The following is a 27,557-nucleotide window of genomic DNA, read 5'->3' on the forward strand; positions in this document are numbered from 1 at the left end:
TAGTGGAGTAGTGGTTCTTGGAGAAGGTTGAGGAGAATTTGTTCGAATGTAAACAGGCAGCCTTGTAGTATAGAACAGTATGTTTACTGTTCTAGTCTGTGTAGTGAGATCTCAGAGTTGATATATTTGAGTAGCAAGGGTGTGCAGGGCACAGCTCCCCACATGGGGGGAGCAGGGGATCTTGCTCCCCCTGCTTATACTTGGAGAAGTTTAAAGTAGTTGTTTTTCATATTTGTTTTTGTGGTGAAGTATGTGACATGTAGGTTTGATGTGTTTGTTTTGGTGTTATGGGTATCAATGTTTTCAGGTTTCAATGTAGTACTGTATTGTTATTTTCATCTCGATATTCTGGATTTCAAGAGTGTGGTAATTCGATGTTCTAAAAGTGCTATTTTGTTATTTTCATCTCGATATTCTGGATTTTGTGATAGTGATAATTTGGTATCTTAAAGGGAAACCATATATATATATATATATATATATATATATATATATATATATATGTGTGTGTGTGTGTGTGTGTGTGTGTGTGTGTGTGTGTGTGTGTGTATGTGCATGTGTATATGTATATATATCTATATATCTGTATATATATATATATATATATATATATATATATATATATATATATATATAAAGATATGTATATATATATATATATATATATATATATATATAAAGATATATATATATATATATATATAGATATATAGGTATACATACAGGGTCTATATTAGAAGACTGAAAGATTAAACTCGCGAGCGCTCTAAAGAGTGAAAATGCCTGACCTCAAAATCATTATTGGGGGGGCTGTGCCCCCACACCCCCCCTGCACAATATATATTCCAACTCCGAGATCGCACTACAGTGATGAAAGGGCAAATATTCCGATCTTCAATGTACTGTGATATCAAAAAAAATGATTTGAGGTCCGGCATTTTCGCAATTTAAACTTCCGGTCATCTAATATAGACCCATATATATATGCGTGTATATATACATGTGTGTGTGTGTGTGTGTGTGTGTGTGTGTGTATGTGTATGTTTATATATAAATATATATATATATACATATATATATATATATATATATATATATATATATATATATATATATATATATATATATATATATATATGCATACATATACATACATACATACATATGTGTGTATATATATATATATATATATATATATATGTCCTTCAAGGATGCATCTGCAGTCCTAACAAATGGGTTGTCCTGTCGTCAGGCAGCCCTTGGTCGGCCGGATTCCAAAGTCTGGGTCTGGCCTCGGCTGGTGTCGCACTTCACCCGACATCATCTCTGCTGGTCTTCGGGTATAAAGGCATCAGCCGACGCCATTTTCCTCAGTCTTTCTTGCCACGTGGCGCCCGAAGCAGAAGCTGTTCGCAAGTGCCGGTCGGTCAGATCCAGAGATTACTACTACCGAATACTACTTCGAAGACTTCTAAAAAGCTAAGTACCCCGTTGGGGACTCTTTCTTGCCTCAGCCGATGTCAGAAAAAGTAAATAACTGTTTAACTTGTGGGAAACAAATACCTCATAAAGATTTCCACTCTTACTGCTTACCTTGTTTAGGCCCAGACCACGATGTAGCAGCCTGTTTAGCCTGTGCTTCCTTCAACGCTTACGGGTCGGAGTTTGCTGAACAGTTTTTCGGCTCAGATTTTGCGTACATTATGCCGTCGGATCCTCCGACTTCTCAAATTGTTAAAAACGCAAAGAAAAAGACCGACACTCACGGTCCGTGGTTTCGGCCGAAACCACGGTTAAGCAAACAGCGCGTGTCTCGGTTTCGAGCGAGCAAACGGGTCAATCTTCAGCCGAATCCATGACTACTACGAGGCCCTGCTACCCAAGTTGAATCGGCCTCTGAAGTTTTGCCTACTAATGTGGTTCCTTTAGAATTATCGGACACCATCCCTTTGGATGTCTCTACCCCAGCATGTGGTGCTGCTAGGCCTCCTGCAGCCATGTCTATTAAGGCCTTTGCCAGGGCTAAAGCAGCCAAAACTGCTAAATCAGTGCCTGTTTAGCCCCTCACACAGGCCCAGTTCCAGTTCTCAAATGCTTACTCTGGCAGAGGATCTCATCTCTTTAATAAGGGGATCCCAATCTCACCCAGACAGGGCCTCTCAGCCTCCTGAAAAGAGACCTAGAGCAGAGCCCCCAGAGCCAGTGTCCTCAGATGATTCTTCTGATGATTCAGACATTACAGACCATCCAGAGGCTCCTTTTTCTACTTATGAAGATTCCGATGCTGAAGAATCTATTCCATCTGCCTCTCCACCAGAGGAATTTTCCTTTGGGGAAACCTTACATGCCATGAGAGAGCAATTCCAATGGCAGGGACAAGATTTCTCAAATTCAAGAAAAAGGCTTAGGACCTTTCTACACTTACCGCAACATAGGCCCTTAGCTATACCTCCAGTTTTTCCTGTTGTGGATGATGCATTTAATGATGTTTGCACTGCTCCTGATACTTTACCTCCAGCCCCTGCCAAACCCGATAGGTTTTACAGGGTACCGGACACTCATCACCACCTATACAAGGCCCCACTTGCAGATCCTGAGACTATCTCCCAGGGGCCTAAGGCAGTAGCTTCGACCTCAGCAAAAAACCCTCTCCCTTCTGAAAGGGATTCCAGGTCCTTAGAGAGATGGGGTAAAAAAGTCTACACCTCTGCTACTCTCTCAGCTAGAGCTTTGAACTGTCAGTTTCATATGATCCAATACCAAGAGTTTATGCTTGATCAGTTAACTAAGAAACTGTCCTCTGATGATTCCTTAGATAAGAAATATGTTTTAGAAATGGTGAATAACATTCAGCAGGTTAGTAACCATTCTTTAAAATGTGGCTATGATGCACTGGAGGCTTCATTTAGATCAGCCATGACTGGCACAGTTATAAGAAGGCATGCATGGTTGAAAGAACAGGTCTTGCCGGATCATGTTAAAGCAAAACTGTTAGATGCTCCTATGGATAAGGCCAGTCTATTTGGTTCTCCTGCCCAGCAAGTAATGAAGAAAATGGAAGAGAAGGCAAAATCTGTACAAACAGTTAAAGATTTCTTACAGGTTCAGCCCCCAAGGTTTAGCAGGAACTGGCCTTCCAAAAATTGGTCCTTTCCAGACTCCTCTAAATCTCAGAGAGGCAGGAATAGACGCTCCAGAGGCAGAAACCAATCCAGAGGAGGTGCCTACAGAGGACGCCAGTGGCAAGGCAATAACCAGCGAGGCACAGACACAACCACTGCCACTGCAACAGGACAATCACAGTGACTTGGCTCTGACACCGCCTACCAGGGAACAAATAGCAGCACCCTTAGGCGGAAAGTTAGCCTTATTTTCAAAAAATTGGCACTATATCACAAAAGACAAGTGGATTTTGCATACTATAGACCAAGGCTACAGGTTTCATTTCCACACCTTACCAGTAAAAAGAGGAATGCCAAACCTACCTCCAAATCAGAAAACAGAAGCTCTAAAACAGATAGCTCAATTAACAAAGATGAGAGCTGTGGAAAGAGTACCACCAACAGAACAGGGCAAAGGATTCTACTCCAGACTCTTCCTAGTACCAAGAAAAGAGAAAAGTTGGAGACCTATTCTCGACCTGTCTGCCTTAAACACATTCATCATTGTTCCAAAATTCAAAATGCTGACCTTACAGCAACTTCTTCCCATGCTGGGCAAGGAGTGTTGGCTGGTAACTCTAGATCTCAAGGAGGCATACCTGCACGTCCCCATACGACCAAATTGCAGAATATACCTCCGATTTCTTGCAGGATCAGAGCATTATCAATTCTCAGCATTGCCCTTTGGCTTATCTACTGTATTCACAAAATGCCTGGCATCAGTAATCGCTCATTGCAGGCTACAGGGAATCCAAATTTATCCATACCTGGACGACTGCCTGATACAAGCGGACAACAAAAGCAAGCTGACAAAAGACTTACAAAGAGTCATTTGCTTACTACAAGCCCTGGGATACACAGTCAATTTAAAAAGTCAAGACTAATACCATCCCAAACAAGAACATTCTTGGGTGCAGAATTGGACACAGTAAAACAGATGGCATTCCTAACTGCAGAAAAACAAGAACAACTCCTCTTTACTTCTTGGCATTAACAAAGCAGAACAAACTAACAGCAAGGAAAGTACTGCAGGCCTTGGGCTTCATGGCATCATGCATAATCCTGGTCCCCATGCCAGACTGCATATGAGAAAACTACAGTGGTACCTAAAGAATTTATGGTCTCAACACAGGCACAGCTTAGAAACCGAAATACCACTAATCCCATGCCTGAAACAAGAGTTCCTATGGTGGGCTCAAGCATGCCAGTCAAACCCAGGCTTGCCCTTCCACAACTTTCAAGCAAGCCAAACCATCACAACGGACGCCTCAGACCTAGGTTGGGGGGCCCACATGCTGGACAAATGCATACAAGGATTATGGACCCCAGATCAACTGCACCTGCACATAAATCAAAAAGAAATGCTGGCAGTAAAACTAGCAATCCAGAATTTCAGACCATTCCTCAAAGAAGGCCATTTGATGATAAGGACAGACAACACCACAGTCATGTGGTACATCAACAAACAGGGAGGCACTCATTCATACCCCCTATGCCGAATGACTCTGGACCTATGGAATATGGCTCTGAGCTACAACATTCAGTTACAGGCAATATTTGTACCGGGAAAAGAAAACATTCTAGCAGACATGTTAAGCAGAACAACCTCGGATGCTCACGAATGGATGCTACACCCGGACATCTTCAAGGCCATCACACAGAAATGGGGAATGCCACAAATAGACCTTTTTGCATCCCCACTCAATCACCAGCTCAAGAAATTCTGCACAAGGACATACCACCCACTTGCATGGAAGGTGGACTCTCTATCCTTCAGTTGGAAAGGCCTGACAGCATATGCATTTCCACCTCTTCCTTTGATGCACAAGGTACTATTGAAAATCAAAGAGGAGCGTCCAAGGATAATTCTGATAGCTCCAAATTGGCCAAGACAACACTGGTATCCATTGCTGAGGAGCATGTCTCGGGGGAGAACGTGGACACTACCCCTGATGCCTTTGATGTTAACTCAGAATGACTACAACATCATGCATCCAAATCTAAAAACTCTGCAACTGACTGACTGGAACATTACATAACAGCAACTAACCCAGATTTATCCCAAGGGGTTAAAGACATTATCCTGGAGGCCCGCAGACCTTCTACAAGAAGGAACTATGCAGGGAAATGGAAAAGGTTTGTCAATTGGAGCACTGAAAGAGGAAAAGATGTGTCCAAGATAGATATTGCCAACATCCTGGAGTATTTGGCAGAGCTTCTCCATACAGGCCCGTCCTATTCCTCCATCAAGATACATGCATCAGCTATTTCTGCAGAATACAGCTTCGATCCCCCTGTCTTCTCACATCCTCTACTCAGACAGTTCCTCAGAGGAATCAAGAATGTAAAACCTCCTAGGAAACCACCATTACCAGCATGGGACTTGAACTTTGTGCTAGAAAAATTGACACTCCTCCATTCGAACCAGCAGCAACAGCAGATCTTCAACACCTATCCTGGAAAACTGCTTTCCTACTGGCAATTACTTCAGCAAGAAGGGTTTGAACTACAGGCCTTAATGGCAGTACAACCCTTCCTAATCTTCCATCAAGATAGAGTATCCATGAGAACTAATCCTACATTTATGCCTAAGGTGGTATCCAGAGTGTCTCTAAACCAGGCAATCCACCTACCTACCTTCTTTCCCAATCCACAGAACAGGGGAAAGACTGCTGCATACCTTGGATGTACATAGACAGTTGCTACTACCTGGACAGAACCAAGGGCAATAGAAAACTGACCAGCTTCTAGTAGCCTATGCAACAGGAAGGGAAGGAAAAGCAATTTCCAAACAGACAATCTCCAAGTGGATAGGAAATTGCATAAGATTCTGTTACTCCTACCATGGAAAGCCAATTCCACAGAACATAAGACCTCACTCTACAAGGGCTACAGCCACTACCACAGCTTTCTTACGTGGCTACCAAGGACATTATTGAGGCGGCTACTTGGACCTCCGTGCATACATTTGCCAAGCATTATAACTTACCTCTATACTCTAGATCCCGAGCAGGGTTTGCCACTGCTGTATTGCAAGGGATCCTAACTACACCATAATTCTACTTCCTCCTCCCCTAGTTTGGCTATGGTATTCTACCCATTTGTTAGGACTGCAGATGCATCCTTGAAGGACATAGTACAGTTTTGTACCTACCATAAATGTAGATGTCCGAACAGGATAGCATCTGGAGTCATACCCTCCTTCCCTCTGTGGTATTCCTAGGGTATTTACCCTCCTAATAGCTAGCGGGGGGGGGATCTCTTATGGTGTATTTGTTTGTATATATGTACATACATGATTATTTTTTGTGTTTGCCTACCTTTTTTTTGGAAACATTGGCATTTACCCAAAATTTAGTTTTCCAAGAGGGCAACTGGCATCTGGGGCAAGAAACACTGAGGAAAATGGCGTCGGCTGATGCCTTTATACCCGAAGACCAGCAGAGATGACGTCGGGTGAAGTGCGACACCAGCCGAGGCCAGACCCAGACTTTGGAATCCGGCCGACCGAAGGGCTGCCTGACGACAGGACAACCCATTTGTTAGGACTGCAGATGCTATCCTGTTCGGACATCTACATTTATGGTAGGTACAAAACTGTACTATATATATATATATATATATATATATATATATATATATATATATATAAATATATCTATCTCTATGTATATATATGTGCAGGAAATCTTGGGTTCTCTATAGGAACAGCATTTACCAAATCCTGAATGTACCTCACTAGGAGAATTTATTACACAACAGTTTAACTGGAGTGTAAACTCACTTACGTATTCTGCATATATACTTATAATGGATTTTAGAAACACTGAGAATTCTGTGAGGGTTGATCACTAGAATAATAAAATTAAGGCTGACCAACTATGCCCTGATCTGTCAGTATAACAGCCTGGTAACATAGCATTGTGGTTCCAGCAGTACAAAATCCATCAAAGATGGAAAATGGGGGGACATGGCTTAGCATGAGCCTTGAGTAGCAGCACTTTCTCTCATCTCTGCCTTATCATATCTTTTATGACAGGAATTTTTAATTATAACTAACTAAACATCATTTTTTATATATCTAGTTTCTCTTCATAGTCTAGTTAGTTAGTATTAAAATATTTTTTAATTATTTTCAACTTTTCCTGTCAAAATACAAGAGACAAGTTTCTGGCATCTGACTACAACATGAGCTTTACTAAAACTTCTCATCAGGACTCAGCATTAAAAAAAGAGTTTCAAACTCTTTTAACTACTGTACAGGAACTATCAACAGAATTTGACAAAATGGACATGAAAATAGATAATTTTAAGGAAACTACTTTGTAACAAATTGAGACAATTCATCTGGACCTTAAACAACAGAAGAAACAAATTACTGGTATTGAAACTTCCTTAAATGACATGGATAGTAGAATACAACAAAATTAACATAACCTGGAATTTCTTCTAAAACAGAATATCTTGCTTTTAACAAAAATAGGTGATCTAGAAAATAGAGCTCGAAGATATAACATCAGGATCTTTGTCCTACCAAACAACCTGGAAGAAAATAACTTGGAGAAGTTTTTATCTTCATGGCTACCTGAAAATTTACAGCTCCCTCAAGTGCTTTCTTTTGGTATAGAAAGAGCCCACAGGTCCTTGTCTTCCTCTAAAAATACAAAAAGCATTTCTACTAAGTCAGTTATATTTAAATTTTTATCCACTCATGATAAAGAAATAGTTTTGAAGACAGCTTGGTCCAGGTCACCTATTAAATACAAGGACTTCATTCATTTTGATAATGACTATTCTTTTTTTATATCAAAAAGGAAACAGTTCTTACCATTGCTCAAAGAACTTATAAAAAGCACAGATAAAGTTTCACTTGCTTTTCCCTGCAAGGCTGAAAATCTTCCTTCAAGATGGTCCGAAGGTATTTGAAGAACTTGATGCAGCCATCAATGACATTAAATCTAATAAAATATTGGAAAAAATAGATGAAATGGACTGGGCTAGTTCAGGTCTTAAAAGGGTTGCTGAAAATGGTACATGGAAAACAGTTGAACATAAGAAACTTAAAAAATATTTTTTTTTACAATATGGACTTTTTCTTTTCTTTTTACATAACTTTTTTCTTATGACCCAGAAGTCATGGAAATTGAAAATGGTTCAACAGGTGAGTATTGTTCTATTCTTTATTATATAGTGTTTCTAATTTGTGTTTACCTATTAACTAATTACTTAGATTCATTTAATAGCTATTAGCACTTTATATATATTATTTTCCATTTACTAATGTTAGTTCTTTATATCTTAGATAATTTTAGGATATGATTTTAGCATAAAAATTATATAAATATACTATAATAACATTCTATCTTGTCAAGGTTAAAGTAAGAGAAAGAGTGGGGAAGGGGGAGGGAAAGGAAACATAATATATAACAATAATTTTTAAGCCTTAGATTATTGCCTCAAAATTGCTTAAGCTTTTGAATATATAGGCTGCTCAGGTTTATAATTCTATTGTTTATAGATGTTGAGAAGTCATTTTTTGTCATAACTACATGTTTAGCATTGCCTTCTGAGGAAGGCTGGCAACTTGACACTGTAAAACTCCTCTGCCAATTATGAGCGGACAGATGATCCGCTGTGGCGACCCCTAACTGGGAAAAGCCAAAAGAAGAAGAAAAATTAGATGTTTAGCATTCCGGTTGTTGTTTTATTTCTTTAAATATTACTAGAGTGTTTATTAAAATAGTTTAAGCTTCCTTTTACCACAGTCTTTTTTTTCATATATCCCTGTATAGTTATAAATAATATATGTTGAATAAGTTTTTAGAGATTTTTTTTAATGGGGATACCATGAGATGTCTTTGAATTCTTTTGAGTTGCTATTTAATGTAGTCGACTATGTATCTTTGTTTGTAAAGCAAGGGATTTGCTTACTTTTCCATTTCTTTTTTGTGTGCCCATGTGGTTTCCACTAAATGTTTGGGCTAAATAACTTAATTTCATGTGTTTTTGGATGGTGTTGCATGTGTTTTATTGGCTTTGTTCATTGGCGGCTTTAGGTTTGTAGCGGACCTGAAGATTCAAGGATCCGAAGATTTTTTTTTTCTCTTCTGTGGTTCTTGGTGCTGGCTCTGATTGTTGCTAGAGTGTCTCCAGTAGCTGTCGAGCCATTGTAAGTCTCAATTTGAAGCCTGGAAAGCTTACAATTTCTCACTGAAAAGATTGAAGCTGTTTTTCATCTTCATCTCAGCAATTTGACCACACGCATCTCTGAACAGCTGCAAGAGCTGTATGACATTACTGATGACTCGACGATCTTCTAAAAAAGAAAGTAACTGATTCATAAAGTATTTTTTGGACATGTATAAGCACATTTTTACTGTGAAGACATTTATATACTGTGGAGTAATTCAGAAGTTATACAGTGGCAGATCCTGACACGGACAATACCAGTTTGTATTTGTACATAAATAGGACAGAAGATATGAAATATAACAGGTAGAGTTCACTTGTAGTATATTAGTGTTTGTTTTGAAGTCATTACAGAAATTATGCTTTTTAGTGACTTCTTGTCTATTAGATTTCAGCATATAGATACAATGTTCTTAATAATAATTTTAGTATGTCCCAGTAAGTGTAATACAACTTGTATCTATTTGGATTTGTGTACATTGCTATGTAAATTGCCCTTCTAACTCTGCTTAGTAGAGTGACACTCTGAATGATTAACTTAGAGAAATGTATTAATTAATTTTCATTGATACTATAATTTCAGATCTGTCTCACAGACTTCACATGGGGATTCATTGAATAAGTGGCTCAGAGCCATTTATGAGATGAGCTAACACTCATACTAGATACTTTAATAATTTATATTTAGTATATAGAAGACTATATTTGCTTGCCTATATTTAAACTCTATTCACTATACTGGTTTTGGGTTCTGTTTTATTACTTTGTCTTGAGGCATGATTGAAGCATTAGACACGTCTATCTGCTCAGTAGTCAAAATAGAAAATACTTGGTGCTTGTGTATTGTTGTGACCACACTGAATCTTACTGTGTTTAGTTATGTGTGAGGATCTCTCACACCCATGACCCTTTATTTGATGTTTTAAATGCTTTTCTAATAGTCAGCTAACACTTTCATGTGAAGTTCCACTATGTGCCATATAACCCTTTCATTTTGACCCTAAAGCCGCATCGTTGCAGTAGTGTCCCTTGTCATTGAGATCCTCAATTAGGTTTCTAAATAATGAAGTGCACTAGTGGGGAGATTAGATGAGAGTTCCACATTCATATTTGTAAACTGTCCAGATTAACTTAGATGGACATATTTTTTACTTCATTTACGTGGAGGAATATTTAAAATTGGTTCATGTGTTTGGGGCTTTCATAAGACTTTTAGTGTTAGGAGGTTGTTTAGTTTGGGCATGTCCTGAGATGATCATAAAATACTGTTTTTAAAACAGAAGCATGCCCTTGTGGAAAGTGGATAACTGTAACAATTTATATTATGTGTTTATATATAAATGTAATTTCTACTATATTTGTTTCTCACATAAGAATTCCATCCAGTCTCATATTGTTTAATATTCTTAGTTAGGGTAGATAGATTTTTAAAAACCAACAAAAAAAAGAAAGAGCCAGCACCCAAAATCCAAGTGTAGCCTTCCAGCAAAAATATTTTATTGCATGAAGACTAAAAATATATATCTTTTTTGATGTGTGGTTACTGAGGAAGGCTTTTGCCGAAACCGGTGTGACTTCACGGGTCTTATAATTTTTTAGTCTTCATAGAATAAAATATTTTTGCTGAAAGGCTACACTTGGATTTTGGGTGCTGGCTCTTTCTTTTTTTTTGCCGATTTTTCAAATGGTATAGCCATGCACCAGCCATACGTGCAGGTACTTTGTTTGCTGTAGATATATTTTTATACAACCTGTTCATTTTGCTTTGTCAGTGCTACGTGTATAAGCATGAGATGTTTATGGTGTGGTTGTGATAATACATAGATACCAAATAAATTAATAAGTAAATAATTCTAACACTGGTTTAGTGGTTATGACATTCTTGACTAGATTCTGTCCTTAATTTGTAACAAAAATCAGTATAAGACTTTATCCTGCCAGACATCCTATATTATAGAATTATGAAAGTACAGTATTTAGTGACTATTAAATTTTTTGTATTCATTACTTTATGTTAATGACATGAAAATATTAGTAGTAAATATATTGATGCAATTGATTTTATTAAGAGTACAGACATTTGATTTCTAAAGAAATGATGATACCAACGTCTTCTAAATTCTGTGGTATGTTTAGAGTTTTGTTATTTTCAGCTGTCTTGTTTTTGTTTAACAGCTATATAAGAATAAGAAGTCACTAAATGTAACAAGACATATTGCTAATACTACTCTCCAATTCATGTCAAACTACTTTTTATTTCTATCTACTTCAAATTATTTAAGTCAGATGTATAAACTAATTTTGATTTTTTGACTACTTATGAGATGTGGATATTATTATACACGCTGGTATGTAAACAAAAGTACACGTTAGGTGGATTTAAAATTGGGCTAATCTATATATCATATATTTTCAGTAATGCTTTAGTATATCTTTCTGCTGATTTGTATAGCATATCTTTTGGTTATATCTGATTAACTCAAAATATAATAAGAAATATAGTTTCATTCCCTATGCAGATTATCACAAATCAATAATTCCAATAACTATGATATTAATGTTTAATTGCTATGTGATACATTCATGTATTGGGCAGACTACAGAAACTTTAAAACAGAGTACAATTATAATTCTAGTCTTTTTTATAGTTTTATAGATTTATAATAAATGCATCTATTTGGTTATAATTTCTCTAATTTAAATATAAATCTGGAAACTAGAATACAACAACTATAAACCTTAGATACAAATATGTCACTAGCTGATTTTTTGAATTTTAGTCTGTAACAAAATATTTATAGATTTATAGGTTTAGTCTTTTTTAGACATTGCAACAATTGCTTCATCTTTGACAATATTTAAGTTTGGGAAACTTTAAGATAACTTTGTAAAAATATATTGTTCTCCTTTTGGTATAATTTTTATAGTTTAATGGCCTCTTTTAGGAAATAATAGGTAAAGTAGAAAGTCTGCTAAAATATTTTCTCTTTTTTTTTTCCAAAATTATAAGTAGTTACAAATAAATCTTACTGTTAATTCTGGTAGTTTATACTATTTGAAATAAAATTCCCTATAATAAAATATTGTATAAGTATTAATCTTACGTAGTTTCAACAAACATATTTGTTTTTTTCAGGAAAACATTATACAATCTGTTTATATACTTTTTCTGCTGACTTTAAATAATACTGGTGTTATTTGTTGTATATAGTTTTTTTTATACTAAATATTTAGTAACTCTATAACATCTTATCTATTTTTGTAAATTATTACTAGCCATCATGTTTTATTAGTTAAATCTAACACACGTGTATGATAAATTCTCTTTTTTTTGCATAACTTTAACATGCATATCAATAAGCCATGTTTCTAATGGTGAAATAGTTCATATTTCAGGTGGAGCATTATAGAAATTTGCTGCTAGCAGAAATGTTAATTTGAAAGATTAATGTCACTCACATTAGGAGTTTATAACTCTGGGTGAGTTTTTATGGGTTTTATTGTTAGAAGTTTTTGTTATAATTCCTTGTTAATAAATTTTCAGATGTTCACTAAAATATGTATAGTTGAAAGTTATTTAAATATTTGTAATCTTAAACCATTTCTGCATATTATATTCTATAAATTGCTACATTCCCTTTTTTAATATCAACTCATAAACTATAATTTAATAGAAGTTTTAATTAGCATGCATTTCAATCCAACAAATTTACAGCATGACATCACTTCATTGTATTTCTCTTAATATAAATGGACTAAATAACCCTAACAAGAGAAGATCTTTGAATAAATATCTTCAGTTACATAATTCACAATTAATTTTTCTCCAAGAAACTCATTTGATAGAAGATGATATTTTCAAATTAGAGTCTAAATCGTTCTCATTTTTTGTTAGTTCTGAACATTCTCAAAAAAAAGAGGTGTAGCAATACTGTGGAATAATAAACTACCGCAACCTTAAATAATAGACACATACAAAGATAGTAAAGGTATGGTAGCTTCTATTACCATACAATTCAACAATTTAATATTCACTCTAATAAATATGTACTGGATTCCTTGCTTTGGACAGACTTCAGCAGAACACATTGATCATATTATCCAATTCTCTAAGGGTAATGTTATTTTAGCTGGTGATTTTAATTGCATTTTTCGTAGTTCTGACTCTTCCTTTAAAGGTAAGAGAAAAGTTTCAAGTTCAGCTAAGCTACTAAAAGAGTTTTCCAATTCTTTTTTATTAAAGGAAATTGATAATTATCATCATCATCATCATCTTCTTTCGTCTGTTCCCATTAGGGGTCGCCACAGCGGATCATCTGTTTCCATTTCTTCCTGTCCTCTGCATCATGCTCTTTCACACCAACTGCTTGCATGTCCTTTCTCACCACATCCATAAACCTTATCTTAGGCCTTCCTCTTTTCCTCTTACCTGGCAGCTCCATCCTTAGCATCCTTTTCCCAATATACCCAGCATCCCTCCTCAGCACATGTCCAAACTAACAAAGTCTTGCCTCTCTTGCTTTGTCTCCAAACTGTCCAACCTGAGCTGACCCTCTAATATACTGATTCCTAATCCTGTCCATCCTAGTCACACCCAGTGCAAATCTTAACATCTTTAACTCTGCCACATCCAGCTCTGACTCCTGCCTTTTCGTCAGTGCTACCGTCTCCAACCCATATAACATAGCTGGTCTCACTACCCTCTTGTAGACCTTCCCTTTCACTCTTATTGGTACCAGTCTGTCACAAATCACTCCTGACACTCTTCTCCACCCATTCCACCCTGCCTGTACTCTCTTCTTCACCTCTCTTCCACACTCACCATTACTCTGAACTGTTGATCCCAAGTACTTAAACTCATTACACCTTTACCAACTCTACTCCCTGCATCCTCCCCATTCCTCTACCCTCCCTCTCATTTACACACATATATTCTGTTTTAGCCCTGATGACCATCATTCCTCTCCTCTCTAAAGCGTATCTCCACCTCTCCAGGGTCTCCTCAACCTGGTCCCTACTCTCACTACATATCACAATGTCGTCATCTAACATCATAGTCCACGGGGCCTCCTGTCTAATCTCATCTGTCAACCTGTCCATCACCACTGCAAATAAGAAAGGGCTCAGAGCTGATCCTTGATGTAATCCCATCTCCACCTTAAATGTATCTGTCACTCCCACCGCAGTCCTCACCAATTTCACACTACCCTTGTACATATCCTGTACCACTCTTACATACTTCTCTGCCACTCCCGACTTCCTCATACAATACCACAACTCCTGTCTAGGCACCCTGTCATATTCTTTCTCTAAGTCCACAAAGACACAATGCAACTCCTTCTGACCTTCTCTGTATTTCTCCAACAACACTATCAGAGCAAATATTGCATATGTAGTGCTCTTTCTGTTGATCACTAATCATCACCTCCCTTCTTAACCTAGCTTCCACTACTCTTTCCCATACCTTCAAGCTGTGACAGATCAGTTTTATCCCTCTGTAGGTACTGCAGCTCTGCACATCACCCTTATTCTTAAAGATAGGTCCCAAAACACTTTTTCTCCACTCCTCAGGCATCCTCTGACTTTCCAAAATTTCATTAATCTGGTTAAAAATTCCACTGCCATTTCTCCTAAGCACCTCCATGCTTCCACTGGTATGTCATCTGGGCCAACAGCCTTTCCATTCTTCATCCTCTTCATAGCTGTCCTTACTTCCTCCTTGATAATCTGCTTCACTTCCTGATTCACTATCACCACATCATTCAACCTTCTCTCTCTCATTCTCTTCATTCATCAGCCCTTCAGAGTACTCTTTCCATCTACTCAACACACTCTCCTCACTTGTGAGCACGTCTCCCTCACTGTCCTTTATCACACTTACCTGCTGCACATCTTTCCCAGCTCTGTCCCACTGTCTAGCCAATCAGTACAGGTCCTTTTCTCCCTCTTTGCTGTCCAATCTCTCATAGAACTCTCTATATGCCTTATCCTTAGCCTTTGCCACCTCTCTCTTTGCCATGTGCCTCATCTCCTTATACTCATGTCTACTTTCTTCATCTCTTTGACAATCCCACTTCTTCTTCTCCAGCCTCTTCCTCTGTATACTCTCCTGAACTTCCTCATTCCACCACCATGTCTCCTTGTCCTCCTTCCTCTGTCCAGATGTCACACCAAGCACCTTCCTAGCAGTCTTCCTTACTAGCTCTGCTGTAGTTACCCAGTTATTCGGTAACTCTTCATTGCGTCCCAGTGCCTGTCTTAACTCTTCCCTGAATTCCACCTCACAGTCACCCTTTTTTAACTTCCACCATTTAATCCTTGGCACTGCTTTCACACTCCTCCTCCACTACTTGATCACCAATATCATCCTGCAGACCATCATTCTATACTGCTTAACTACACTTTCCCCAGTCACCACTTTACAGTCTCCTATCTCCTTCAGACTGGCCCTCCTACATAAGATACAATTCACCTGTGTGCATCTTCCTCCACTCTTGTACATCACCCTATGCTCCTCCCTCTTCTTAAAATACGTATTCACCACAGCCATGTCCATCCTTTTCGCAAAATCCACAATCATCTGACCTTCTGCATTCCTCTCCTTAACACCATACCTACCCATCACTTCCTCATCCCCTCTGTTCACTTCACCAACATGCCCATTGAAGTCCACTCCAATCACTAGTTTCTCACCATTGGGTAAACTCACCACCACTTCATCCAACTCACTCCAAAATTTTTCTTTGTCACCCATCACACACCCAACTTGTGGAGCACATGCACTAACAACATTCATCATTACACCATCAATTTCAAGCTTCATAAACATCACTCTATCAGACACTCTCTTCAGCTCCAAAACACTCTTGGCATACTGTTCCTTTAGGATAACCCCTACCCCATTTCTTCTGCCATCCACACCATGATAGAACAATTTGAACCCACCTCCTATACACTTGGCCTTACTTCCCTTCCATCTAGTCTCTTGCACGCAGAATATATCAACCTTCCTTCTCTCCATCATATCAGCTAGCTCTCTTCCTATACCAGTCATACTGCCAACATTCAAAGTTCCTACCCTCAGTACTACACTCCTAACCTTCCTCCTTTCTTCCTGCCTTCGGGCATGCCTTCCCCTTCCTCTTCTGCTTCGGCCAACAGTAGCCCAATTTCCGCCAGCACCCTGTTGGCTAACAGTACTGGTGGCGGTCGTTGTTAACCAGGGCCTCGACCGATCCAGTATGTAATTATGAAATGTTCTCCACATCACTAATTTGGCAGAGGTTTTACACCGGATGCCCTTCCTGACGCAACCCTCCCCATTTATCCGGGCTTGGGACCGGCACAAAAAAATGCACTGGCTTGTGCATCCCCAGTGGCTTATGCTGACCCAGAATCACTATTCTATACATTTTTTCACACAGACGCAACACATATTCAAGAATAGACAGAGTTTTTATTTCAAAAAGCTTAACAGATTCTTTAAGTAATGTAAAAGTTATTACATGTCCCTTGTCAGATCACAATTCTATAACCTTTGATATATATATTTATACTAGTGCTAATGTTCAGATAAAATGAATCCCAACATATATCACTAAGTTAAAGGATTTCAATACCTTCATACTACAAGAAGTTCATAGTTTTTTTTTAGAATTTAATGCCAACAATAATACATCTGAACTTTTCATTTGGGATGCAATGAAGGCATACCTATATGTCAGAATAATTGACTGGTATAAGAAAAAACAAGACTTTTATGGGATAAAGACTTAGAAGATATACAAATAAAACTAGATATCTTGAATCTTGAGTTATCAAAAAATCCACAAGAAAAATCTAAATTGGATGAACTTAAAACCTTAACTAAGAAATATATTGAGATTCTTAATCATAAAACTACGATTAGTCTAGAGAAATATAAATTTATTAATTTTTCAATGAATCCAAGATCTTTGAATATTTATCCAATAAAGTAAAAAGATTGAATAAATTCAATCACATTAAAGCAATATATTCACCTCAGAAGAAAAAAATAGTATATGATTTGCATAATATATTAACTGAATTCAGAGACTTTTTTCTTAATTTAAACCGATCTTCTACATTAATAAACTCAAAGAAAGAAATTCAAGCCTTTATTAAAAAAACCTCTAAAAATAGATTAACAAATGAACAAATTAATTTACTTGATAGGCAAATTACTTTAAAAGACATTCAAGGACAAATTAATACTCTCAAACAAAATAAAGCACCTGGTAATGATGGCATTATTCCAGAAATTTACAAATTGCTACCAGATAAAGCACTAACTTTATTACTTTCAGTTTTTAATACTATACAAAATAAAAATATTATCCCCCCCTCATGGAAATATACATTCATCTCTCCTATCCCAAAGCCTGAAAAAGACCCTTCAAAATGTAATTCAAATAGACCTATCTCATTACTAAATATGGACTATAAAATATTTATGTCTATATATGCAAGGAGATTTAAGATATTTCTTCCCAATTTAGTAGATGAAGACCAAACAGGTTTCATAGTAAACAGAACAACTTATAATGTTAAAAGAATAATAACTTTAATTGAGTCAACTAAAAACTTATAAAATATCTTAACTATAGTTAGTTTAGATATAAATTGTGCTTTTGATGCTGTTAATTGAGATTGCTTATTTATTCTTTTACATGAACTCAATTTTTCAAATAATTTTATAAATCTTATTACCCAGTTATATGTAGGCTCTCAAGCATATGTCAAAATTGGTTCTAATATTTCTGAGTACATACCTATTACTAAAGGAACTAAACACGGTTATCCTTTATTCCCTCTTTTATTTACCTTAGTTATGGAGCCTTGGGCAAATTTGATTAGATATAATAGTAATATTAAAGGTTTTGATATAAGTCTTTACAAAACCTCAAAGATTCAAATGTTTGCAGATGACATTTTGATTACCTTGGGAGGTAAAAATCCAACAATTCAAGATTTATTTAATGATATAGATTATTTCCAAAAAAGTTCAGGTCTTAAATTTAACCATAATAAAACACAAATCTTGTTATCTGGTTCAAAAATATATAATATACAAAATGAATTTGAAAAATATGTACCACAATCCCAGCAAATAAAATGTTTAAGAATAATGATTGCCAATAGTTTAAATAGAAATAGATAACAATACATAAATGGTCTAAAATAAAATTTTCAATAGAGGAGAAATTGCCAATTATAAAGATGATACTTCTACCAAACATTTTTTACATAATTCAAACTATTTCTGTACCTCCATCTAATGCAATAATCAAAAAATTTGATACTATGATTAAAAATATTCCTATGGTATCCAATTAAACCGAGAATTTCTTTGACATATATGTATAGTTGGGATAATGGAGGCATTGCATTATCAAACTTAGAGATTTACTCCGTCTCCACAGTTACTAAGACAATTTTGTATCTTCTAGATAGTGAATATTCAGCTAAATAGAAAGACCTTATCCTGTCTTCATCACAAAATCTAAATAATAATAATAATGACCATTTTAAGTTAAAATTAATAAATAATACATTTGTATGTAAATTAAAGGAATATTTTTCCTTATGCCCTACCCAAAATTTTATAACAAATTATATTAATATGATTTTAAAATCCTTTAAAAATTTCATTCATAGATTTCAATCCTATGAAAATTGGTTATTCCTTATTTTCCCCATAACATATACATAGAGGGTTATTTTCTCCACAGATTTTCATAAAATGTCAATATTTAGCATAAACATTTTATTTATTGGCATCAATTGATAAAAAACAATGAATTACAACCCATCAATACTTTATTGGAAGAAAATGACCTTGATTCATCACTATGGCTTGACCTACAAGAAGCTAGAAATTATATCAAAAATAAACTTGATTTAATACCTTCTTCAGTTAAAAATGTAACTCCCAAACTCATTCAGTACTTGATTGTTTTTTCTCAACAGAACAATTTAAAATTAACCTGTATATATATATATATATATATATATATATATATATATAGATATAGATATATATAGATATACATATATATATATATATATATATATAACTGTTAAATAAGACTTAGATATATTCCCTGATAATTATTGGAAATATTTCTCTGAAATTAATAACTATAACCCTTCAGATAAGGATAAATCACATTTTCTTCAGTCAGCAGGTAAAACTACTGCATCACTTAAATGGAGAATGTTTACCTGGAGATTTTTAAATAGATCATTCATCACTCCATATAAAATAAATAAGATGTTTAAAGACAATATATTGTGTTGGAGATGTTTGGAGGGTCAGAATGCTGATTGGGCATATATTTTCTGATTGTTCACATATGAAAAAATGCTGGGAAGATATCAATAATTTCTTGCAAGCAATATTCACTGATAATTTCCAACTTACAAAGTCATTAGTTTTATTTAATTCTCCAATTCCATCCTATGTAAAATCAAGCAAATATTCACTTCTTTGGTCTGTACTGTCCATAGTCAAAAAAGAAATCAATAGAAATTAGAAATCATCACAATCTCCTTCCTTTCAAAACTTTAAAGATCTTCTCTTGGAAGTATCCAAATGAGAATTAATGACAGTCAAGTCTAGATCTTCTAGGAATACAGAAATATACAACCGATGGTTGAATATAATTGATTTATTAGAAAATCAATAATTTGAAGTTACTAGTCAGCCCTTATACATTTGATCTAATTTGTTTTATTTGTATATAGTATAGTGAACATCTTTGTACATAGTTCATTGTCTTTTTTGATCTTTTGTATTAGAAGTTTGATTTTTATTTAATTCGTTTTAAAATATGTTGAATTCTATGTTAATAATTGCATGTTTCAGAAATGACATTAATAAAACTTATTTTAAAAAAAAGATGGAAAATTGGAATAAAGTTAATATTTTAATGAAGCTATTCACCTTGTCTGCAGATAATTGTTGTCAAAAGGACCATTCCCTGTTCTTCTACTAACTTGCAGTTCTCCTTATGTGAGTGTATTAATATATCGCATTGACTTCTACATGTACCCATGACTTTTATTAAATATTAACTTTAAATCTGACCTTTGGATTGGTCAAATGAGATTCAAGAAGGCTTAGTGGGAGGGCATTCCTCTGAACCATAAGGGACATATTGTGGGTAGTAGGAGAAGATTCCAGTGAAGGGTCTTACACACTAATACCAATGTCCATAACTGAAGATCCTTTTGAGAGATTTGCTATGGATATTTTGGTGCCACTTGTTGAGTCTAGCAATAAGCAGCAATATAGTTTGATAGTGTTAGACTATGCTGCCATATTTTCTGAGGCTACACCCTTTAGGAAAGCTACCTTCAAGTCTAGTTTCCCAGACAGGTATTCTGAAGGAAATTCTGACAGACAACGGTACTTATTTAATATCTAAATTCATGTGGCACCTTTTACAGAAGTTTAAGTCAGAACAAATGAGGACATCTAATTTACCATCCACAAACCAATGGTCTTTTGAAATATTTTAACAAAACTGTGAAATCAGTGCTGGAAAAGTCATAGAAAGGAGATGGTATGAATTTGGACAAACCTTTGCTATTGCCATATATAACCTTTTCAACCCATGAGATGCCCCAGGCCTCTACTTGATTTAGCCCTATTAAGATGTATGATAGATGTGTCAGAGGGCTATTAGATATAGTCAGAGAGACACGGGAGTAAGAGGAAACACAATTTAAAAGTGTCTTAGGACATTACACTGATTTGCAGGAAAGAATGAAGATGATAATGCCAATTACACAAGAATATATGGAGAGGGCACAAGCTAGCCAACAGTGGGTTTGTAATAGGAATGCTCAAAATAGGGAGTTTGAATTAGGAGACCAAATCTTGGCTCTGGCCCCTAGCCCCTGGGATAGAAAATAAATTCTTGGCAGGTTTCAGGAATGCTATGGGACTAATGAGAGCATTAATTAAGTGGAGTACAAAGCAAGACAGGTTGGAAAGAGTCATACAGAATAACATTACCACATAAATGTCTTTAAGCCCTGTTCGTAGGCCAAAGTGAGTCTGGTAAGTGCAATATCTGAGGTTAGAGCCTGAAAAGGGGAAAAGTGGTTGATATCAATGTCCCATGTAAACAGTAGACTGTACCTTTTAAAAACCACAGAGGAAAGAAATACATGTATTCCTTTTAAGGTGCTGGGATATATTTTCTGAGTTATCTCAGACAATAACTGTCATTTAACACCACATAGAAGTTTTTCCTGAAGAACTGTTAATTTAAAACCATACAGGGTGCCAAAAGCCCAGAAGCAAACATCCATGAGATGATACAAAATGTTAAAATTTGGGAGTAATTGAAGAACTCAGTCAATGATTAAAACAGTCCTATCATGCTGTTCCAAAACCAAGTTGCACATTCTGATTTTTTGTGACTTTTGGAGACTTAACAGTAGCTTAAAATTTAAGAACTACATTGTATCCCAGGTCAATGAGTTGATGGAATGCCTAGGAAAGTCTAGGTTTTAACTATCTTGGATCTTATAAAGAGATACTGGCAGATTCACTGTACCACTAAGTCTAAGAAAACAACTGTCTTCTCAACAGTGAATGGGCTTTTTTTTATATACTGTCCTCCCTTTTTGCCTCCATGGAGCCCCAGACAAGTTCCAGTTATAGGTCTATGCACTGAGACCTTGCCGTCCATCTGCTGTAGCCTATTTGGATGCCGTAGTCAGTAATTTATTTTTGTTTATTCATGTTATTCTAATGATGGTGATTACCCTGTTTACAGACTACTAGTCTTAATTACCAAATCAGTAAATAATCATAAACAAATATATTTGTCTATGTATCTGATTTGATTGCTGTGCTGCAGCTATGATGCTGACATTGGAGATTCTCCTATGGGAAATGCCTGCCAAAGTCTTCCTGACTGTCCCCTTACATTAGTGCTAAGTCTCTTATGCTGCATTCCCTCTGATGGTCCTGTGAGGAAGCTGTGAAACTCCAGTCCATGGCAATGAACAGAGAGGTTATGCTGTAGTACTAGCAGGTCAGCTGTTACTGGAAATTCATGGCATAATGATTGCTTAAGGAACTTTTTTAAAGCTTGACACACATATGTAGCATAATCAACAACCAGACCCAGTATAACATCAGCCTGGAAGGCTGCACTAACATCAATATCTTTTGCCTTTAAGGACTATAGTAAGATATAGTGAATTATTTGAACTTACATGAGGGGCAACTTACAGTAGATGAGACTAAGCTGATACATAGTAACACATTGCATCTGGATACAGCTGATATTCACTGAGAATGCAGTAAATTCATATTGTTCGGTGACTATATTATTTTATAAATGTGGCTGTACATACTTAAATATTGAATTGATTGCACATTACTATGAAAAAATAGTAGATTGCTTTCATACTCTTAATTACGCTTATATAATAAACATGTAAACACCTACGGCATGTGAAAACAGAAAAAAATATATATAATCTATAGCAGCTTTATGTGCAGCATTTTTTTTTGCTAGAAATAAGGTCATTTCTTCTAAAATTGATAGTTGAAATGTATGGTTTTCTTAAACATTTTATTACATCTTTTATGTTCCTCAAAAGAGAATAATACAGCTGAAATATTTATTGAACAAGTACAGGTTTATACAACAACATTTGTCATTTCTTTTACATATACAGTAAAAGTAGATCTTTAAGTTTGCTGGAAAAATACTATTCATCATCCATCACTGTCTCAGCAGCTGCAGCATATTCTTAAGATAAGTAGAGCTCTAAGAATTTTTTTTTTCTCAGGCAACTCTGTGGGCCTAAAACAAAACTTAATACTTTTATAACATAGCACTTTTGTACCTCTGCTTGTAAACCCTTGACTTCATTTTTCTGTTATAATGAATTTGCAAGTTAATAGCATAATTACTATTCCAGAATATCACATAACCATATCTTTGATTTGCAGGTCTTCCTTCTAACAGATGGTGAAGTAAATAACACTGCAAATGTTATTGAAGAAGTAAAGAATCATGCCACTACACATCGGTAAGGGCTGAGTCAGAGAAACATGAAAAGATTTGTTGTTGCACTTCATTTCTTACAGCTTTCATTATTTTGTAATAGTACAGCATTGCTGTATTGACATTTCTTACAGGAGTTTATACCTTTATAATATTTGGATACTGTGGAACATAGCTTGACATTCCAGTGTTTCTGCACCCACTCTGATGAAATAAATAACAAGTACAACTTTCTGGCAAACCAGTATTTTGACTTTCGTAAAGAAAGATGACATATGGACACTGACATCTTGTGATGTGTCGAACCATGCTTTTTTCAGTATTGCACACTAGTGAAAATAATAGATCTGAATTCTACCCGATACACATAGCAAAGGAACACAGTGGGAACACCATTTTAAAAGGCAGGCTTTTCTCTGTAGAACAAATAAATCACTTGAGACTAATTTAAGTTTAAAAGAGGTGTATCTTTTTAGAAAAGGTAGAAGCATAACAATTAGTTCTGACATACTGGAAAAAAAGTTATTTGTGTTAGTTATGAATTATTTGATAAACTGAAAAATAATGAAATATTAATGTGGTAATTATGAATTGAAAACTAACAAAACGAAACCTAAATTGATCAATCTAAAAAGATTGAAAGTCAAAATATGGAAAAAACACAAAGCAAAAGCAGAAAAAGCTCCTATGAACCGACAACCCCCCCCCCCCACTACTTACATATGTTGACTCTGATATTGTACAACAGTGGGGTACAGGCAAATACATAATCTTCACTCCACCATGATCTCCCACAAAGTAATACTTGTTGCCGGCATTACAAATGTTCAGTGCAATTAACTTTCAACCAAGCAGAGGATTCCTGGTAATTATAGACTGGGAAAAGTCTGGGATAGATGTTATTCACTACAAAATGGATATACATTGGAATCCACAGATGAGCTCTGGGTTGCCTTTTCTGCAGTCTGAGTGAATTTACAGCTGACCAGGCCACTTTAGATGGCTATAGTTTGCCTGTGTAAAACCTGTCCCTTTTTTATCAACAAACAATGAAAACTGGAGGTAAAACACCAAATATACATCAAAGTAAATCTGGTCTACAAACTATCCCCTTCTTCCTACAAGCAGCGAAAAACAGTGGAAAAATAAATATAAATCAAAATAAATCTATCACCAGGCAACTGCAGAGTCAGTCTTAAACCTTCCTTTCATAACACTGTTCTGCATTTTTGTAATGTCAGAAAAGGAGGTAATAAAGTATTTACTGGGGAAAGTTTGGGATAGATGTTATTCACTACAAAATGGATGTACATTTCTAAATTGCAATTATCAAACCCCATGCTGCCAGACATGCAGAATACACCACAGGACTGCATAAAAAAAAAAAAAAACTAACAGCTTTGAAAGCTGTAACATCCTTCATACTGCCACACATAAAAACAAAAATGTGGCAGTGAACCATCTAACTGCTTATACATTTGATGGATGTTGAGAAGTTTACTTAGCTTCTGCTCAATATATATGAGATAGCACTAAGTATGTTACAGTTTGAAAAGCTGTAAATCACTTTGAGTTCCTACAAATTTCTTTCTTTGTGACTGATATACACTGGGCTAGGTAAACCTTATTGTATTACAAAAAAATATCATATGTATTGCATGGAGTTCTGAAATTACAGAGTAAACTGTCTCGCCCACCTCTGGCCCACCAAAAGAAATCAGTAGTTAAGGGCCATATAGTGCAGCTACCCAGGCTTATTACTCAACAGGCAACCTTCTTGGAAGAGATTCATCAGCATGTTTCTGAATAAAGGTTATCCAGTGGAGTTACTTCATAAAATTAGAGATGAGGTGATAAATTTATGCAATGATCATTTTTCACCAGTTTTGAAAATGTGGTCACTGGGTGATAGTAAGGTAACATTTAGAATTATGGACACAAGGGTAGATATTGCCTCTACTCCCTTTTGTTTATCTACACCCATCTTGTCACTCCATTTCAGTACAGACATGTTTAAATACATCAGTACTGTCAGATTAAACTGGGATACTATATTTCCACTAGAATTGAACGAACTAGTAGGGGCAACCACTCTGATTGTTTTTAGTAGATGTAAACATTAAATCCCTGATTGAAAAGAATGTTAGTAACAGAAAAGCAAATACAATAAAGGCATCATGTCCAAATGTGGATCTTGTAAAATTTGTAAGTATGTACATGAGGGGCTATATGTATCAGTTGTTAATTTCAATAGAACCATTCCATTTGCAGGGAAATGCAATTGTAACATGTCTAATGTGGTGTACTTAGCTTCATGCATTTCCTGAAGCAGTTTTTATGTGGGGAAAACAAATAAGAAGTTGAAAGATAGGGTCCATGAACATCTTTATGAGATAAAAAATGTAAGATTATTAATGCCCTGTACAGACACACTACCAGTTGTCTCAATTTTAGGACATTTGATATCTTTGTAATTGACCGTGTCATTGCGGAACCATTTGGTGTGATTTGAACCTGCTATTGGAATATAAAGAACTCAGCTGGCAAGTGAGGCTTCATGCCTCAGTATTCCCTGGAATAAATGATATTACATATTTATCCTGTTTGTTGAAGAAGAAAGCTCAGTTTTTTATGAGTTATCTTTATGCCATTCAGTGGATTTTTAAACATTTTTTATTCTTCAAAGTTTTACTCTGCAAATCTTATGAAGTCTATTTGTATTTATCATTCATTGTATTTTATAATATTTATAGGCAATATATTTATTATCAGTGTTAAATTTTTAAGGTTTTTCTAACATATTCTAATATTTGTTGCTTACTTTTATAATATTAACCTTAATATTAACAAAGGTAGTCTGCATCTTTAAATTTAATGTATGGTTAATGAAGTTGGTCACACCACTGGGTTTGTGATATTTAAACACCGTGGGTTATTGCTAATATAAATGTAGGGTTGCAGAGACAGAATTCATGTAGTGGATGCAAGGCAATTTCATGCCTTTGAAGAAAATCAGTGTAGCTATTATTTCTTTCTCAGCCAAGTGCAGGAGCTATAAGTTCATACAGGCCCAATGCAATACCCCTCAGATTCAACACCATAATAAAAAGCCTGCTATTGTTATAATATATTCTCCACTTAGTGGCATATGAAACCATTACTGGGAAGTGTCAGCCATAAAATGTGACTCTCATGGGGACTGCTCATGGTTACTCTTCTCTCTCATTGGTTGGTTTTAGTAAAAATACGTAAATTGTGTCATAATTAATTTCATATGTTTGACAAAGAGATTTGTTGAACTTTCTGCAGTGCAGTGGAGTACAGAGAGTAGTCTTTGGAAATATAGTTTAGCTTCCTGCCAAAGTTTTAACCTAATCACAGACACTGGCAGCAAATCAAAAGTAATCAACAAGGCAGCTAATAGCCCCAGGTACCAGATGAACTGCAGGTCATTTGAGCCTCAGGAGAAACTTTAACAGACATTACAAAGGGAGCAGCTGTGGATATTCAACATGTTAAAATGGTGATCACTAATCATGAAATTCAGCTTTAGGCCATAAATCAAATATTACAGCAAGGCAAGTTACATGAGCAAAGAGCCATATCTGCCTCACATTTTAAATGATTACAAGCTCTCCAAACCCATACTCTGTGGATGGAAAATAAGCTGGAAGACCTCAATAACAGGGCCTGGAAAAACACAATGTGTACATCATTGGCTTGCCTGGAAATGCAAAAGTTCCAAATACCCTGCAATTTGTTAAAATGGAGTTAGTAAAGTGCTTGGGCTTAACACACCTCTGATAACTGAACAAGTCCACAGGATTTTGTCTAAATTAAAAACCCCAAACAACTTAAAATATTCATAAGAAAATGTTTGGACTATAATGTAAAGGAGATAATTTTGCACAAAACTCATGAGCTGGGGAATAACTTCAAAGTTACAGGGCAAGTTGTAAGGGTCACTCCTGACTACAGTACTTATTTAAACAGGAAAGTACTGGGCTCTTTTTATTACATCACTGTTGAGAACTGGCTCTTTGAGGGCAACTTGGATTTCTAGCAACTTTATTCATTACTCAAGATGATCCTCAAATGGCCTTCACTGATCTGGTAAACGTTGATAAGTTGTTATTCAATCTAGCCAAGG

The 27,557-nt window shown here is 35.8% G+C and overlaps 1 protein-coding gene across 1 annotated transcript in view; it reads left to right on the forward strand.

Moving 5' to 3' along the window:
• Nucleotides 1-27,557, forward strand: part of LOC122809688 (von Willebrand factor A domain-containing protein 5A-like) — a gene marked incomplete in the record, with an annotated part of 1,061,360 nt that overhangs the window by 314,079 nt on the left and 719,724 nt on the right. The window contains 1 exon segment of the mRNA XM_044081364.1: nt 23,353-23,432. Within this exon segment, the coding sequence (XP_043937299.1) occupies nt 23,353-23,432 (80 nt within the window).

This window comes from Protopterus annectens, chromosome 8.part0 (assembly GCF_019279795.1).
Source record: "Protopterus annectens isolate FY-2018-M chromosome 8.part0, PAN1.0, whole genome shotgun sequence".
Classification (NCBI taxonomy): Eukaryota; Metazoa; Chordata; order Ceratodontiformes; family Protopteridae; genus Protopterus; species Protopterus annectens.